General features: G+C 42.6%; 1 protein-coding gene across 1 annotated transcript in view; it reads left to right on the top strand.

The window, feature by feature from the left end:
- The window catches only part of LOC132878816 (cadherin-2-like), a 246737-nt gene that overhangs the window by 116107 nt on the left and 111581 nt on the right, over nucleotides 1-19049 (top strand). The window contains exon 3 of the mRNA XM_060913690.1: nucleotides 8566-8804. Coding sequence (XP_060769673.1) covers nucleotides 8566-8804 — 239 coding nt within the window. The remainder of the gene's footprint in view (nucleotides 1-8565; nucleotides 8805-19049) is intronic.

Here is a 19049-nt window from a genome sequence, read left to right as displayed (position 1 = left end):
CACCACCATCATGTATATTGGACAGTAGGCTAATGGGCCAAAAGAACCTGTTATTTCACAGTTTGTGACCCTGCCAACAATCAGCCAGATCAGAGGCAAGAGTATGGGCAAAATTGATGTGTTTTTTCTTTTAAAATCTGGAAATATCGTAACCGACCAGCCTCCCCTGTTTGAAAGATTACCAGCCGCCACTGGTCCAATGTCACCTAAAGACTCAGAACAAGATACATTTTAAGTGCAAGCAGGGACTCCGGCAAGAGTAACTATGACAGCATAACTACAGTGGCATGCAAAAGTTTGGGCACCCTTGCTGAAAATGTCTGTTACTGTGAATAGTTAAGTGAGCAGAAGATGAACTGATCACCAAAAGGCATAAAGGTAAAGACGAAACATTTCTTTTCAGCGTTTTATGCGAGATTTGTGTATTATTTTTGTTTTGTACAATTGGAGAGTGAAAAAAGAAAAGGAACACCATGCGAAAGTTTGGGCACCCCAATATATTTGAGTTCTCAGGTAATTTTTACCAAGGTCCCAGACCTTTAATTAGCTTATTGAGCTGTGGCTTGTTCAAATTCTTCGTTAGGAAAGATCAGATGATGCAGATTTCAAAGCTGTATAAATTCTCAGACTTCTCAAACTTGTCCCTAAAAGCAACAGCCATGGGCTCCTCTAAGCAACTCCCTAGCATTCTGAATAATAAAATAATTGATACTCACAAAGCAGGAGAAGCCTACAAGAACGTAGCAAAGTGTTTTCAGGTAGCTGTTTCCTCAGATCGTAATGTTATTAAGAAATGGCAGTTAACAGAAACAGTGGAGATCAAGGTGAGGTCTGGAAGATGAAGAAAACTTTCTGAAAGAACTGCTTGTTGGATTGCTAGAAAGGCAAATAAAAACCCTTGTTTGACTGCAAAAGATCTTCAGAAAGATTTAGCAGACCCTGGAGTGGTGGTGCACTGTTCTACTATGCAGCGACACCTGAACATATATGACCTTCATGAGAGAGTCATCAGAAGAAAACCTTTCCTGTGTCCGAGCCACAAAATTCAGTGTCTGAAGTTTGCAAATGAACATCTAAGCAAGCCTGATGCATTTTGGAAACAAGTCCTGTGCACTGATGAAATCAAAATAGAACTTTTTGGCCACAGTGTGCAAAGGTATGTTTGGAGAAAAAAGGGTGCCAAATTCCAGGAAAAGAACACCTCTCCAACTCTGAAGCATGGGTGTGGATTGATCATGCTTTGGGGTTGTGTTGCAGCCAGTGGCACAGGGCACATTTCACTGGTCAAGGGAAGCATGGATTCGAATAAATACCAGCAAACTCTGGAAGCAAACATCACATCATCTGTAAAAAAGTTGAAGTTAAAAAGAGGATGGGTCCTACAATACGACGATGATCCAAAACACACCTCAAAATCTACAATGGAATACTTCAAGAGGCACGAGCTGAAGGTTTTGCCCGGGCCCTCACAGTCTCTGACCTAAACATCATTGAAAATCTGTGGATAGATCTCAAAAGAGCAGTGCATGCAAGACAGCCCAAGAAACTTGTCAAACTGGAAGCCTTTTGCAAGGACAAATGTGTGAAAATCCCCCAGGTAAGAACTGAAAGATTATTAGCTGGCTACAAAAAGTGCTTACAAGCTGTGATACTTGCCAAAGGGGGTGTTAAGTACTGACCATGTCAGGTGCCCAAACTTTTGCTTCAGGTCCTTTTCATTTTTTGGTATTTTACGCCTGTAAATGATGGAAATAAAAATGTAAACTTGTGGAAAATATTAAAGAAATGTGTCATCTTTACCCTTATGCCTTTTGGTGATCAGTTCATTTTCTGCTCACTTAACTATTCACTGTAACAGACATTTTCAGCAAGGGTGCCCAAACTTTTGCATGCCATTGTAAAAAGAGCCAGAAGGTAACACAGACACGAGGGCGCCCCGGCACATAAAGCAGCAGCAACTACACTGTCAACAAACCTGAGTGAATGAGTAAGAGTGGGGGGGTGACAGCATCCCTATATACCAGTTTACCAAAACGCTCTATGCCTGAGGACCCTCAAGATCTACTCCTTTACCTAATAAAACTATTGACAAAAGTCTTGACAAAACAGATATGTTTTTAGCCTAGACTTAAACACTGAGACTGTGTCTGAGTCCCAAATGCTACTTGGAAGGCTGTTCCATAACTGTGGGCTTTCATAAGAAAAAGCTCAGCCCCCTGATGTAGCCTTCACTCTATGGGATACCAACAAATATCCTGCACCTTTTGATCTAAGTCGGCGTGGCAGGTCATAAAGGACCAGAAGTTCGCTCAGGTACTGTGGTGCAAAACCATTCAGTGCTTTAAAGGTCAATAGTAGTATTTTATAATCAATACAATTTTGTATAGAAAGCCTATATAAAGGGCCCTGTGATGACCTGGTGACTTGTCCAGGTTGTACCCCGCCTCTCGCCCATATGCCGCTTTTCCACTACAAACGCGGCTGAGTCGGGCTGAGCCGTGCCGTGCTGAGTTGGGCTGAGTCGAGCTGAGCGGGGCTGTTGGAGTTGCATTTCGACTACAACCACGCTGAACCGTGCTGGCTGGAAGTGGGTGGACACATTGGGTGGAGTTAGCGAAAGTGGGTGGACGTCACGTGATGTCGTTAAGCAGCGCAAACAGTGACATCAGTGAGCTTTTAAGCGGTAGTCTCACGACCCGAATAGTAAACAATAAACATGGAGTCATTAGTGTTGTTGGTCTTGGTTCTGTGGCTTGTTGTCACCGACAACGCCAACAGATACTGGCAAGAGCGTATAGATGAGGTGAGGCGCATAAGGCTTCAGAAATTCTCGTAATTCGTAATTCTTCTTCTTCCGGGTTTACAGATCCCAGCGTGCTCGCGGGGCGTGTGTGGGCATGTGAGGACACTCCTCCTCACCAATCAGTGCACAGGGGAGTGTCTGCTCACTCCCCCAGCCTCACTCGGCTCGCTTTGGCTCGCTTCAGCCCCACTCCAAAACCGTGCGAGTTTTAGGGGCTAAGCAGGGCTGAAGCGAGCCGAGTCATGCTGTTCTTTGGTAGTCGAAACGCGAGCCGTGTCAGGCTGAAGTGAGCTGAAGCGAGCTGAAGTGAGCTGAAAAAGGGTAGTGGAAAAGGGCCAATAGTCAGCTGGGATGGGCTCCAGCTTGCCTACGACCCTAAACAAGAAAAGCAGCTACAGGTAATGGATGGATGCCTGTATAAATGGAGCTCAGTAACATTTTGAGACCTTTGTAGGATGTCGCCAAAGGGCCCTTAAGAGTCCATTTATCTTTAATATCTATATGGACTTTGTTATGCACTGTGCAAGACATGAGATACTTAAGCAGTTTCCCAACACTGGTATCTTGATGGAGTTTCAAATGCTAAATGAGGTGTCACCTGTGTTGCTCTAGAGTAGAGCAAGTACAGTTGGCCAAAGACGAGTTATTGAACTATCGTATGCAGATGATGTGGCAATATTTGCTGAGAGTAGAGAGGAGATGAGACAGATCTTAGTTATATATGATGATACCTTCACAAGATTTGGGTTACAGATGTTGTATATAATGTAGATGAACCAAAGATCAGAAATCCTTGTTATCTGTCAATGGTGTAAACGTTAAAAATGTCTGGTAGTTCCGGTATTTGGGTCATTTAATGACCAACACAGCAAAGTCTTCAGCATTTTTACATCTCAGAATCACATCCACCTTCCAGAAGTGGAATGAGTTGAAACAGTTTTTGACTGACAGAAAGATATATCTGAGCACTTGTATGAAAATTCTGATAGCCTGCGTTCATCCCCATTTACTGTATAGTACCCAGTCATATGAATTGTCAGATACAGAATGGCAGAAGGCATGGTTTCTTGAGAAAGATGGTAGCTGGAGGGTATGCCTGAAAAAATGCCCTTTCTCGCAGACAATGGGAAAAAGGTGTAGACCCTGCAATACAAGTCGAAGGAGGGCCCAACTGGGCTTTTAAAATATCAAATGAGCAACTACGGGAAATAACTCAGTCGCATTCTTTCTGAGGTGTGGCATGGTGGTATAGTCACCTCACAGCAAGAAGCTTCTGGGTTCAAGCCCAGTGGCCAATGGGGGCCTTTCTGTGTGGAGTTTGCATGTTCTCCCCATGTCTGCATGGGTTTCCTTCAGGTGCTGCAGTTTCCCCCACAGTCCAAAGATGTGCAGGTTAGGTTAATTGGTGGCTCGAAATTGATTGTGAGTGTGAATTGTTGTTTGTCTTTATGTGTCAGGCCTGCAATGATTTGGTGACTTGTCCAGGGTGTACAGTGCCTTGAAAAAGTATTCATACCCCTTGAACTTTTTCACATTTTTCCACCTTACAACCACGAACTTAAAAGTTTTTTATTGAGATTTTATGTGATAGACCAACACAGAGTATTTGTGATAGTTTGTGATAGACATAATTGTGAAGTGAAACGAAAATGATAAATGGTCTTCAAAATTTTAAACAAATAAAAATCTGAAAAATGTGCTGTGCATTAGTATTCAGCCCCCTGTACTCTGATACTTCTAAATACAATCCAGTGCAATCAATTGCCTTCAGAAGTCATCTAATTAGTTAATAGAGTCCTACTGTGTGTAATTTACTCTCAGCATAAACACACTTGTTCTGTGAAGGCCTCAGTGGTTTGTTAGAGAACACTGAAGAACAAACAGCATCATGAAGACCAAAGAACTCACCAGACAGGTCAGGGATAAAGTTCTGGAGAAGTTTAATGCAGGGTTATAAAAAAATATCCCAAGCTCTGAACATCTCAGGAAGCACTGTTCAATCCATCATTCAAAAATGGAAAAAGTATGGCACAACTGCAAGCCTACCAAGACATGGCCGTCCACCTAAACTGACAGAGCGAGCAAGGAGAGCACTGGTCAGAGAAGCAGCCAAGAGGCCCATGATCACTCTGGAGGAGCTGCAGAAATCCACAGCTCAGGTGGGAGAATCTGTGCACAGGACAACTATAAGTCGTACACTCCACAAATTTGGCCTTTTTGGAAGAGTGGCAAGAAGAAAGCCATTGTTGAAAGACAGGCATAAGAAGTCCCGTTTGCAGTTTGCCAGAAGCCATGTAGGAGACACAGCAAACATGTGGAAGAAGGTGCTTTGGTCAGATGAGACCAAAGTTGAACTTTTTGGCCTAAATGCAAAGCGCTATGTGTGGCAGAAAACTAACACTACTCATCACCCTGCACACACCATCCCCACTGTGAAACATGGTGGTGGCAGCATCATGCTATGGGGATGCTTTTCTTCAGCAGGGACGGGGAAGCTGGCAGAGTTGATGGGAAGATGGATGGAGCTAAATACAGGGCAATCCTGGAAGAAAACCTGTTGGAGGCTGCAAAAGACTTGAGACTGGGAAGGAGATTCACCTTCCAGCAAAACAATGACCCTAAACATCCACCCAGAACTACAATGGATTGGTTTAGATCAAAGAATATTCATGTGTTAGAATGGCCCAGTCAAACTAAATCCCATTGAGCATCTGTGGCAAGACTTGAAAATTGCTGTTCACAGACGCTCTCCATCCAATCTGGCTGAGCTTGAGCTATTTTGCAAAGAAGAATGGGCAAAAATTTCAGTGTCTAGATGTGCAAAGCTGGTAGAGACATACCACAAAAGACTTGCAGCTGTTATTGCAGCAAAAGGTGGCTCTACAAAGTATTGACGTAGGGGGGCTGAATACTAATGCACATCACATTTTTCAGATTTTTATTTGTTTAAAATTTTGATGACCGTTTATCATTTTCGTTTCACTTCACAATTATGTGCTACTCTGTGTTGGTCTATCACATAAAATCTCAATAAAAAACTTTTAAGTTCGTGGTTGTAAGGTGGAAAAATGTGAAAAAGTTCAAGGGGTATGAATACTTTTTCAAGGCACTGTACCCCGCCTCTCACCCACAGTCAGCTGGGAGAGGCTCCAGCTTGTCTGCGACCTTGCACAGGATAAATGGATAATGGATGGATGGCATTCTTTCTGAGACTTTTGTCATGTCCAATATTTGAACTATGGGAAATGATGCACTACGAAAGCAGGTGCTCTTTGAGAAAAGAACACCATCGAAGACCTAGGCAAGAGTGGAGGAGCTGCTGGGGGTAGACAGGCAGCAGACCAGAAGGACAATGATGAATAGTAAAGACTTCAAGTGTTTGTTGGAACAGCGGTTTCCAAGGCAAATGTGCCCCAAGGCCAGTCTCGTGCTATGAAGGAAACTATGAAGATGATTTATAATTAACCTTAGATTATGAGGAATGCCTACTGTCCAAGTCTTTGTGGTTGAAGTGCTGCAATAGAAACAAAAATATACAGTGGTGCTTGAAAGTTTGTGAACCCTTTATAATTTTCTATATTTCTGCATAAATATGACCTAAAACATCATCAGATTTTCACACAAGTCCTAAAAGTAGATAAAGAGAACCCAGTTAAACAAATGAGACAAAAATATTATCCTTGGTCATTTATTTATTGAGGAAAATGATCCAATATTACATATCTGTGAGTGGCAAAAGTATGTGAACCTCTAGGATTAGCAGTTAAATTGAAGGTGAAAATAGAGTCAGGTGTTTTCAATCAATGGGATGACAATCAGGTGTGAGTGGGCACCCTGTTTTATTTAAAGAACAGGGATCTATCAAAGTCTGATCTTCACAACACGTTTGTGGAAGTGTATCATGGCACGAACAAAGGAGATTTTTGAGGACCTCAGAAAAAGCATTGTTGATGCTCATCAGGCTGGAAAAGGTAACAAAACCATCTCTAAAGAGTTTGGACTCCACCAATCCACAGTCTGACAGATTGTGGACAAATGGAGGAAATTCAAGACCATTGTTACCCTCCCCAGGAGTGGTCGACCAACAAAGATCACTCCAAGAGCAAGGTGTGTAATAGTTGGCGAGGTCACAAAGGACCCCAGGGTAACTTCTAAGCAACTGAAGGCCTCTCTCACATTGGCTAATGTTAATGTTCATGAGTCCACCATCAGGAGAACACTGAACAACAGTGGTGTGCATGGCAGGGTTGCAAGGAGAAAGCCACTGCTCTCCAAATAGAACATTGCTGCTCGTCTGAAGTTTGCTAAAGATCACATGGACAAGCCAGAAGGCTATTGGAAAAATGTTTTGTGGATGGATGAGACCAAAATAGAACTTTTTGGTTTAAATGAGAAGCATTATGTTTGGAGAAAAGAAAACCCTGCATTCCAGCATAAGAACCTTATACCATCTGTGAAACATGGTGGTGGTAGTATCATGGTTTGGGCCTGTTTTGCTGCATCTGGGCCAGGACGGCTTGCCATCATTGATGGAACAATGAATTCTGAATTATACCAGCAAATTCTAAAGGAAAATGTCAGGATATCTGTCCATGAACTGAATCTCAGGAGAAGGTGGGTCATGCAGCAAGACAACGACCCCCAGCACACAAGTTGTTCTACCAAAGAATGGTTAAAGAAGAATAAAGTTAATGTTTTAGAATGGCCAAGTCAAAGTCCTAACCTTAATCCAATAGAAATGTTGTGGAAGGACCTGAAGCGAGCAGTTCATGTGAGGAAACCCACCAACATCCCAGAGTTGAAGCTGTTCTGTACGGAGGAATGGGCTAAAATTCCTCCAAGCCGGTGTGCAGGACTGATCAACAGTTACCGCAAACGTTTAGGTGCAGTTATTGCTGCACAAGGGGGTCACACCAGATACTGAAAGCAAAGGTTCACATACTTTTGCCACTCACAGATATGTAATACTGGACCATTTTCCTCAATAAATAAATGACCAAGTAAAATATTTTTGTCTCATTTGTTTAACCGGGTTCTCTTTATCTACTTTTAAGACTTGCATGAAAATCTGATGATATTTTAGGTCATATTTATGTAGAAATAAAGAAAATTCTAAAGGGTTTACAAACCTTCAAGCACCACTGTATTCGAACACGTGCATTAATATCAACTTTACTACTGAAGCTACTATCAGAGCTGTTGTTGGTTTTTGCAGATTAAACAAACACCCTCTGACCAATCGGATTTGAGAATTCAGGTGTTGTTTTTGATCAAATATCCATTCCCTGGAAAGATCATGGTGTACGGAAATGAGGTGTATGTATTAATAAATAGTGCATATTTAACCAGGATGCACTTTCCTCCTCCATCAGGTCTGAATAAAGCATCAACACGACCCGGAACGAAGGTCCAGAGCGAAGCCTAATTGGCCCAATGGAGTATTAATCTGCTGGAGAGAGCGCTGGCGGTCATGTGCTCATCGTTGTGATTCTGTCTGCATCCTTTAGGGCTGTACTTTTCCCACTTCACTCATTTTTTTTCCTTTTATGCCATACCTTTTCGCAGAAAAGCCGGTGGGGCTGCTGAACACCATCCATAATGTATGAGCATCACACTTTTAGCTTTTTTTTTTTCAACAAATCTTGTCCAAACCATGCATTTATGTTCTCAAAGACAGACAGACAGAAGCACACACAGATACGTTGAGCATCCTGTGGGGAATCTCTTTCATATGCTGTCTCTGTTTCTCTCTTTTTTTTCAGCAGTGAGGTTCCATGACTGTGGACAGGGAGGGCGAGTGCACTTTGAGTGCAGCCAGCCGACTGCTTTCCGGATTGAGATCACCGGGGAGGTGTTAGCTCTCCGGACACTCCAGCCATCTTTAACCTCCTCGTCCTCCTTCCTGTCTTCTCCGCTGCTTGTTATAGCACGAGACATTTCCACGCAGGAGCAGTGGCAAACCGAGGTCCGGCTCCGGCCATCAGGAGGCCAAGGATTGCAGGTATGAAACCCAGAAAGCGAAAGATCATTAGCTAGTGACATTTTTGATTTTGTTCACGTTATAGACCTTATTGATCAGCACTAATTACTGACTCAGATCCAATCTTCGTCATCGTGTCTTATATCTGTGTTTCTCACTGACCCGTAACATGTCATTATGGTGATGCCTGCTTGGTGATGCGGCCTGAAACCACTCACATTTACAAACTTTTTCAAAATCAATCAGCTTGAAAAAAAAAAAAAACGGGTCTCTGCATTGTCCATCATTTTGTTTACAATAAAATGAACAAACCTGCAACACAAGCATTAAAAACAATCTCAGCCTTTTAATACAAGCACAAGCACAGTCTAAATGCATCACGTCACCATTGTGGAAGGAATAAAACACTTGGGGTATGCTGATGTAGGAAAATAATCAATGACAGAGTTGCCTTCGGCAAAGGATGCTTACTGTTATCACTACAAAGTTGATTATTTTACAATTACAGCATGTCACAAAGTGCTTTATTCCTCTTTTATTACGTGGCACGAGCTACTTCCAGTAGAATCGTGCACTCTGATTGGTTCCTTGGCAGGCAGAATTTTCCTGTAATGCCCGTAGACGATTATGGACTTTCTTTCCAAGGCGCCGGCTTTAAATGTCCAAGGCTTTCTTTCCAAGGTGCTGGCTTAAAAAAAAAAAAAGATTCATTGGGAATCAAAATGGAATAAAAAACGGCCGAAAGACAAACAAAGGTCATGGAGTTATTCAAGAAATGAGCAATGAAGAGCGTTCAGAAACCACACACAGAAATTAGGGCCTGAGCACCGGATGTGTGTGGCCTCTGGTGTCCACCAGAGGCGCTGCACCAAGGTGCCAGGCCCTATTGTTTTCCTAAGCATTCTTCTTATTATTATATTTATTTATTTATTTATTTTCTGAAAGACTTGGCCATTTTTGAGGTGGTTCCCATGGGCAAAAACTCATGAAATTTGGTAGACACATCAGTCTTGGCCACCGCTACACAGGCATAGAGGCTTGGCCCTGGTTGTGTCTGGGGGACTCCATAGCGCCCCCACATGACTTGTAGACTTTTGCCCGGTATATAGTTTCACCTACCCATGTCAAATTTGGTAGGTGTGTCGGGTGCCCCAAGATGAACAAAATTGTAATGTACATTGTATTAGCCATACTCAACAGGAAATGAGTAATTTGTGGTTTTGTGCATTTTGACACATGCTACATTTTGACCTTCTCCTCCAAGGCATCCATCCAGTCCATTATCTGCAGCTGCTTATCCTGTACAGGGTCACAGGCAAGCTGGAGGCTATCCCAGCTGACTATGGGCAAGAGGTGGGGTACACCCTGGACAAGTTGCCAGGTCATCATAGGGCTGACACATATACCCCTTTTCCACCAAATCAGTTCTAGGGCTGGTTCGAGGCCAGTGCTGGTGCTGGTTCACAACTCGTTCAACTTGCGAGCCAGCTGAGAACCAGTTTGCTTTTCCATAGCTCGCGGTGCTAAGGGAAGACACGTCATTACGTCGCTGTATACGTCAGTTACTTCGCTGTATACGTCAGTTACGTCGCTACGTTTGCATAAACCTTGGCGCGAATATCGAAGCAAAAACAACACGGAAGAAGCAGCAGCAGCAGCAACAACAACAACAATAATTATAATAATAATGGCTGACTTCGCGTTTGTACAGCTGCTGCTTCTCGTCGCTTAAAAATGGCAGTCTTTCACGGTCTTGTTATTGTTGTTGGTCTTAACAACTCCGTCCCCCCCGCTGACGTAAGCGGTTCTTTCCTCTGGCCCAGCAGAGAGTTGGTGCTAGCCTGGAACCGTTTTTTCTGGCCCCAGAGCCAGTTCTTTGTCAGTGAAAACAGAAAACCCTGTTCCAAACTAAGCACTGGCCCCGAACCAGCCCTGGAACTGCTTTGGTGAAAAAGGGGCAATAGAGACAAACAACCATTCACACCTACAGTCAATTTAGAGCCACCAATTAGCCTAACCTGCATGTCTTTGGATGAAACCCACACAGACATGGGGAGAACATGCAAACTCCACACAGAAAGGCCCTTGTCAGCCACTGGGCTCAAACCCAGGACCTTCTTTCTGTGAGGCAACAGTGCTAACCACTACACCACCGTGCCACCCTCCTCCTAGGCAGTTTGTTGGATTCATGCCAGATTTGGTATACCGGAGGTGCTCGGGCCCTTCATTGTCACTTGCGGCTATATTTCAGTTTTGAAACCGCTCGCCATTTATTCTGCAGGTATGACTCAACTACATCACAAATATGACATGACTGAAAGCAGCATCATGCCTCATTATAATGAGCGTCTATTTTAATCTTAGAAGTAAAAAAGCCATATAATAAACTCCTTATTAATCTCACTTGCTCAGTCTTTACAGGAAAATATCAGACTGAGGTCTTTTTGTACTGTCAAGACCCCTGTCTGATATTTTACCATAAAGTTCTTGGGTGTAATTCATAAGTAGTTAATATCACAGCAAGCAATTACCAATAATTATGTTCATTATTATGATTATTTAAAAATGATATTTTAATTATTTTATATTTATTGTTTTCACTGTTATGTAATGTCAGTGAAACAAGTTCATTCCTGTTATCATTTACGTTACAGCAGCCTTTCCTTTTTCATTCTCTTGAACATAAAATAAAAAAAAAATACAAATTGTTACAGATATTACCAAAAAACCCACAAAGTGCAACTGATTTTGTCCTGAAGACGTTCCCATGGGAAAAATCTAACCACTATTCCAAAGTGCTGACTCTGGAGACTCCCTCCAAAAACCTTTATTATCACTATAATCCCATACTTTTCTTCGTTAAATAACAGCACATCATATATTTACTTTATTATTAGCATTTGTTTATGTGAAATGTCAGCCATACAAATTTCTCTCTCTCTCTCTCTCTCATATATATATATATATATATACACATCTCATCTCTCTAGCCGCTTTATCCTGTTCTACAGGGTCGCAGGCAAGCTGGAGCCTATCCCAGCTGACTACGGGCGAAAGGCGGCGTACACCCTGGACAAGTCGCCAGGTCATCACAGGGCTGACACATAGACACAGACAACCATTCACACCCACATTCACACCTACGCTCAATTTAGAGTCACCAGTTAACCTAACCTGCATGTCTTTGGACTGTGGGGGAAACCGGAGCACCCGGAGGAAACCCACGCGGACACGGGGAGAACATGCAAACTCCACACAGAAAGGCCCTCGCCGGCCACGGGGCTCGAACCCGGACCTTCTTGCTGTGAGGCGACAACACTAACCACTACACCACCGTGCCGCCCAAAAATCCAACCTTTAATTGAAAAGTGTATTTAGAGAAAAACAAATCCCTCATCAAGAAATATATTTTCAACAAAAACACATGTGTCACTGTTATTGACACCCTTGGAGATGATGGTGAACACAATGTAACTGAAGCATGTTTCCCAGTTAAATTGTACTTTTTCAAGCTGTAATCCATGACTTACTGATTAACTGGGGAACAAATATGAGCTGACACAGAGGACAAATTCCCTCAACATCAACATGGGAAAGATAAGAGAACAGACAAACCAAATAAGGAAGAAGTGTGTTTACTTTCATAAGTCAGGGAATGGTTATTTAAAAACAATAGCTATTTGCCTGAAAATGTTCATTTCTACCGTTAGGGCAATACAAAAAAAGTGGACACCAACTGGAACTGTTATAAACTCGCCTGGAAGAACACCCAAGTTTATTTTGCCCCCACATACAGTGAGGAGGAGTGTAAGAGAGGCAAAAAATATTCCTAAGGATCACTGTTGGTGAATTACAAGAAAAAGTAAAATCTTGGGGTTTCCAAATCTCCAAAACCACCATCAGACTCCACCTCCATGCCAACAGATTATTTGGGTTTGCCAGAAAAAAAGCCTTTCTGTCAGTTAACCACAAACGTAAGTGCCTGGAGTCCAACTTTGATTGTAACCATGTTCTCTGGTCTGATGGAACAAAAATGGACCTTTTTGATGATAAACACTCAAGGTGTGTTTGGTGCATAAAGAAGGAGGCTATAATGAAAAGAACCCGATCCCAACTGTAAAATATGGTGGATGTTCTGTGATGTTTTGGGGCTGTTTTTCCTCCAAACACCCTGGAAACCTTGTTAGGGTCCACGGCATCATGGACTCCATGAAATACCAGGACATTTTAAATGAGAATCTGGCTGCCTCTGCCAGGAAACTAAAACTGGGTCATCATTGGATCTTCCAGCAGGACACTGATCCAAAGTCCAAATTAACACAAAAATGTTTCACTGACCAGAGAATGAAGCTTCTGCCCTGGCCATCTCAGTCCCCTGACCTGAACCCCAGTGAAAACCTGTGTTGTGAGCTGAAGAGGAGAGGGTCGAGGACCCTGGATGATGTGGAGAGATTGTGTAAAGAGGAATGGTCTCAGATGCCCTGCTCTGTATCTCCAACCTTATAAAATGTTATAGGAGAGACTCAGTGCTGTTTTACTGGCAAATGGAGGGTGTAGAAAGTATTAAATGCAGGGGTGGCAATAATAGTGGCACATGTGTTTTTTGTTGCAAATAATTTCCTTGATGAGGGATTTGTTTTTCTTTGAACAAATTCATTTCAGGCGGCACGGTGGTGTAGTGGTTAGCGCTGTCGCCTCACAGCAAGAAGGTCCTGGGTTCGAGCCCCGGGGCCAGCGAGGGCCTTTCTGTGTGGAGTTTGCATGTTCTCCCCGTGTCCGCGTGGGTTTCCTCCGGGTGCTCCGGTTTCCCCCACAGTCCAAAGACATGCAGGTTAGGTTAACTGGTGACTCTAAATTGACCGTAGGTGTGAGTGTGAATGGTTGTCTGTGTTTATGTGTCAGCCCTGTGATGACCTGGCGACTTGTCCAGGGTGTACCCCGCCTTTCGCCTGTAGTCAGCTGGGATAGGCTCCAGCTTGCCTGCGACCCTGTAGAAGGATAAAGCGGCTAGAGATAATGAGATGAGAGATGAGAAATTCATTTCAATTAAAAATTGGATTTTTCTCATTTTTTCAGCATGACATGAAGCGACTTCACCAAAAGGTGGATTTTTTCGAACCCTTTTTACTGATCTTTACAAGGGGTGACAATAATTGTCAAGGGCACTGTATATCTCATCTCATCTCATTATCTCTAGCCGCTTTATCCTGTTCTACAGGGTCGCAGGCAAGCTGGAGCCTATCCCAGCTGACTACGGGCGAAAGGTGGGGTACACCCTGGACAAGTCGCCAGGTCATCACAGGGCTGACACATAGACACAGACAACCATTCACACCTACGGTCAATTTAGAGTCACCAGTTAACCTAACCTGCATGTCTTTGGACTGTGGGGGAAACCGGAGCACCCGGAGGAAACCCACGCGGACACGGGGAGAACATGCAAACTCCGCACAGAAAGGCCCTCGCCGGCCACGGGGCTCGAACCCGGACCTTCTTGCTGTGAGGCGACAGCGTTAACCATTACACCACCGTGCCGCCCAAAAATCCAACCTTTAATTGAAAAATGTATTTAGAGAAAAACAAATCCCTCATCAAGAAATATATTTTCAACAAAAACACATGTGTCACTGTTATTGACACCCTTGGAGATGATCATGAACACTATGTAACTGAAGCATGTTTCCCAGTTAAATTGTACTTTTTCAAGCTGTAATCCATGACTTACTGATTAACTGGGGAACAAATATGAGCTGACACAGAGGACAAATTCCCTCAACATCAACATGGGAAAGATAAGAGAACAGACAAACCAAATAAGGAAGAAGTGTGTTTACTTTCATAAGTCAGGGAATGGTTATTTAAAAACAATAGCTATTTGCCTGAAAATGTTCATTTCTACCGTTAGGGCAATAAAAAAAAAGTGGACACCAACTGGAACTGTTATAAACTCGCCTGGAAGAACACCCAAGTTTATTTTGCCCCCACATACAGTGAGGAGGAGTGTAAGAGAGGCAAAAAATATTCCCAAGGATCACTGTTGGTGAATTACAAGAAAAAGTAAAATCTTGGGGTTTCCAAATCTCCAAAACCACCATCAGACTCCACCTCCATACCAACAGATTATTTGGGTTTGCCAGAAAAAAAGCCTTTCTGTCAGTTAACCACAAACGTAAGAGCCTGGAGTCCAACTTTGATTGTAACCATGTTCTCTGGTCTGATGGAACAAAAATGGACCTTTTTGATGATAAACACTCAAGGTGTGTTTGGTGCATAAAGAAGGAGGCTATAATGAAAAGAACCCGATCCCAACTGTAAAATATGGTGGATGTTCTGTGATGTTTTGGGGCTGTTTTTCCTCCAAACACCCTGGAAACCTTGTTAGGGTCCACGGCATCATGGACTCCATGAAATACCAGGACATTTTAAATGAGAATCTGGCTGCCTCTGCCAGGAAACTAAAACTGGGTCATCATTGGATCTTCCAGCAGGACATTGATCCAAAGTCCAAATCAACACAAAAATGTTTCACTGACCAGAGAATGAAGCTTCTGCCCTGGCCATCTCAGTCCCCTGACCTGAACCCCAGTGAAAACCTGTGTTGTGAGCTGAAGAGGAGAGGGTCGAGGACCCTGGATGATGTGGAGAGATTGTGTAAAGAGGAATGGTCTCAGATGCCCTGCTCTGTATCTCCAACCTTATAAAATGTTATAGGAGAGACTCAGTGCTGTTTTACTGGCAAATGGAGGGTGTAGAAAGTATTAAATGCAGGGGTGGCAATAATAGTGGCACATGTGTTTTTTGTTGCAAATAATTTCCTTGATGAGGGATTTGTTTTTCTTTGAACAAATTCATTTCAATTAAAAATTGGATTTTTCTCATTTTTTCAGCAAGACATGAAGCGACTTCACCAAAAGGTGGATTTTTTCGAACCCTTTTTACTGATCTTTACAAGGGGTGACAATAATTGTCAAGGGCACTGTATATCTCATCTCATCTCATTATCTGTAGCCGCTTTATCCTGTTCTACAGGGTCGCAGGCAAGCTGGAGCCTATCCCAGCTGACTACGGGCGAAAGGCGGGGTACACCCTGGACAAGTCGCCAGGTCATCACAGGGCTGACACATCGACACAGACAACCATTCACACCCACATTCACACCTACGGTCAATTTAGAGTCACCAGTTAACCTAACCTGCATGTCTTTGGACTGTGGGGGGAAACCGGAGCACCCGGAGGAAACCCACGCGGACATGGGGAGAACATGCAAACTCCGCACAGAAAGGCCCTCGCCGGCCACGGGGCTCGAACCCGGACCTTCTTGCTGTGAGGCGACAGCGCTAACCACTACACCACCGTGCCGCCTGGCACTGTATATATTATATTATATTACATATTCAACACAAACCATGAGACAGACTGACCATTAAAAATGATGTTTGCTTCTGCTTTGTAGATATGAAACTTAATTCAGTTGTTCACTGTGATATCTTTCAGTGTGCATTAGATATCCCTATTAGCAGTTTGTGTGTGCTGTTTCTAATGATTAGACTCGTCTTGTAACAGGGTGTAGGTGTGGAAATGAGTCTTTCCTTCTTATGCACAATGAAATATATATATATATATATATATATATATATATATATATATATATATATATATATATATATATATAATCAATTTAAATGATGTGTAGTTCAGCAAAAAGAGAGAAGTTTCTTTATGTGCTTTTCTGACAATCCTGCTGGAAAATCCAGCAGTAGACTATCCCGGCCAGCTGGTAGGTTATTTTCCAGCTCCTTTATTACATGACTGCATGATTGATAAATATTTGAGGTTTTGTAATTGCTTGACCAGCTTGGCGTGTGTTTTGGCAGACGGTAGCGGATCAGACCAAGCTGGATTTTTTTTTTCCACAGGGATCCGAAAAAGCCATACGTCCAAAGCAAATTGGAAATAATTGTTGTTGTTTACACTCTAAAATAAATAAACAAATAACTAGATGGATTGATAGATAGATAAATTAATAAATAAAAATTCAACTCTACCTCAAAGTATCTTTAGTTTGCCAACAGATGGTTTTGGTAGAACTCCTTGAGAAAGCAGGAACCATAAAGCATCCAAAGAACCCTTGAGGAACCCTTTGCCTTCAAATTTAGTCAAATAGTTTGTTTTTCTTCATGGTTAGGAATCATACACTGTATTTGTCTCTGTGTGTAGGGGGGATTTTTCCTTTCAAACAAATCGGTAACTGTGTCTGAAAGGTTCTTCGATTCTTCTAGGTTCTATACAAGACAGCGTTTCCTTTGGAATTGTAGATTCTGTGAGTCGAACCTCTTGAGAGAGCAAGAACCACCAACCATCCAAAGATCCCTTGTGGAACCCTTTGCCTTCAAATTTAGCCAAATACCTTGTTTTTCTTCATGGTTAGGAATCTGATGCTGTATTTTTCTTTGTGGGATTTTTCCATTCAGACAAATCAGTAACTCTGTCTCAAAGGTTCTTCATTTCTTCTAGCTTCTATACAAGAGAGCGTTTCCTTTGGAATTGTAGATTCTATGAGTAGAACCCCTTGAGAGAGCAAAAACCACCAACCATCCAAAGATCCCTTGTGGAACCCTTTGCCTTCAAATTTAGCCAAATACCTTGTTTTTCTTCATGGTTAGGAATCTGATGCTGTATTTTTCTTTGTGGGATTTTTCCATTCAGACAAATCAGTAACTGTCTCAAAGGTTCTTCATTTCTTCTAGCTTCTATACAAGAGAGCGTTTCCTTTGGAATTGTAGATTCTATGAGTAGAACCCCTTGAGAGAGCAAAAACCACCAACCATCCAAAGATCCCTTGTGGAACCCTTTGCCATCAAATTTAGTTGAATAGCTTGTTTTTCTTCATGGTTAAGAATCTGATGCTGTATTTTTCTGTGTGGGATTTTTCCATTCAGACAAATCGGTAACTCTGTCTCAAAGGTTCTTCAATTCTTCTAGCTTCGATACAAGACAGCGTTTCCTTTGGAATTGTAGAGTCTATGAGTAGAACCCCTTGAGAGAGCAAGAACCACCAACCATCCAAAGATCCCTTGTGGAACCCTTTTTCCGATGAGTGTAAATGAGCTTGTTCTTTGGAAAGAATCAGGTGACACTTTTCTCCATGAATTTTGGCCATGCCCTATGCAACCATGCAAAACCTGTTGCTGAGTGGCTAGTGTGAGTATGAGGGCATATTTCAATGTTTAATGAAGCTGAATAAAACCCGCAGGTCCACTCTGTGTACTCTTGTACCATATGGTTGTATTGTGCCAGAGCAATAATTCCATTTCCTCGAATCCCATTCACCAGCGCGTTACATTCGCCGCAACTGCTAATTACAGATATGGAAAAGAAATTGAATTAACATTTCTAAATGGCTGTATGTGATGGGCTCTAAACTTTAACAGGCCTAATAACAGTATAAAGTAAGGCGTGCCAGCTGCTTAAGCTCCTTTTGTTTGGCGGCACCATCAGCACGACAGATTTGTCTAAAGCACAAGAGATGTTGATTGTTGATATAACCTTTAAAAAAAGAGGGCTGCCTTCCATCTGTTTGCTTTCCACATTATTGCATTTGAAATTCTTCACGCCTTTTAAACCCTGTGATTTAATGGCTCAGAGAAAAGAGGTGTTCTGAGTGAATGGATGCACTGTGATTAAAATCTCAATGTGTCAATTTGTGGATGAACACAAACTTGTATACAACAACTCAAGGAGTGAGGGAGGAACATAAACACAAAAAAGAAAAGTTAAAAAGGTTTCAGCCCATTTAGCTGGAAATTGACAAGGCTGCAATGTCTCAGTATGCTGTACAGCTCCTCTAGTGGTGAATCATGGTATGGCAATGATTAAACAAGTTGGGAACTTCGAGGGTTACAATACACTCCAGTCATTTAGCAGACACTTTTATCCAGAGGGACATGCAGCATACTCAGAGCAGCCTGTTGGGGGTTGGGTGTCTTGCTCAAGGGCACTTCACTGACTCCAGGGAATTGAACCAGTGATCTTTTGGTCCCAAAGCTGCTTCTCTAACCATTAGGCCGTGAACCATTAGGGTTCTTGGCTTTGTCCTTTTTACTGGGGAACTTTAAGGGTTCCCTTTTGGAAAAGCTTCTAAGTAGAACCATTTTAAAGAGCAGTCCACCAAGCAAAGAACCGTTTTGGATAACAGTTTTCAGGGTTTTTTCTAGAAAAATTTAGTATGAGGGCGCTCACCATGGTGAGGGAGCGGGGCGGGGGGGA

This window comes from Neoarius graeffei, chromosome 1, assembly GCF_027579695.1.
Source record: "Neoarius graeffei isolate fNeoGra1 chromosome 1, fNeoGra1.pri, whole genome shotgun sequence".
Classification (NCBI taxonomy): domain Eukaryota; kingdom Metazoa; phylum Chordata; class Actinopteri; order Siluriformes; family Ariidae; genus Neoarius; species Neoarius graeffei.
Note: the sequence above shows the minus strand (reverse complement) of the source record. Positions and strands in the feature narration are given on the sequence as shown.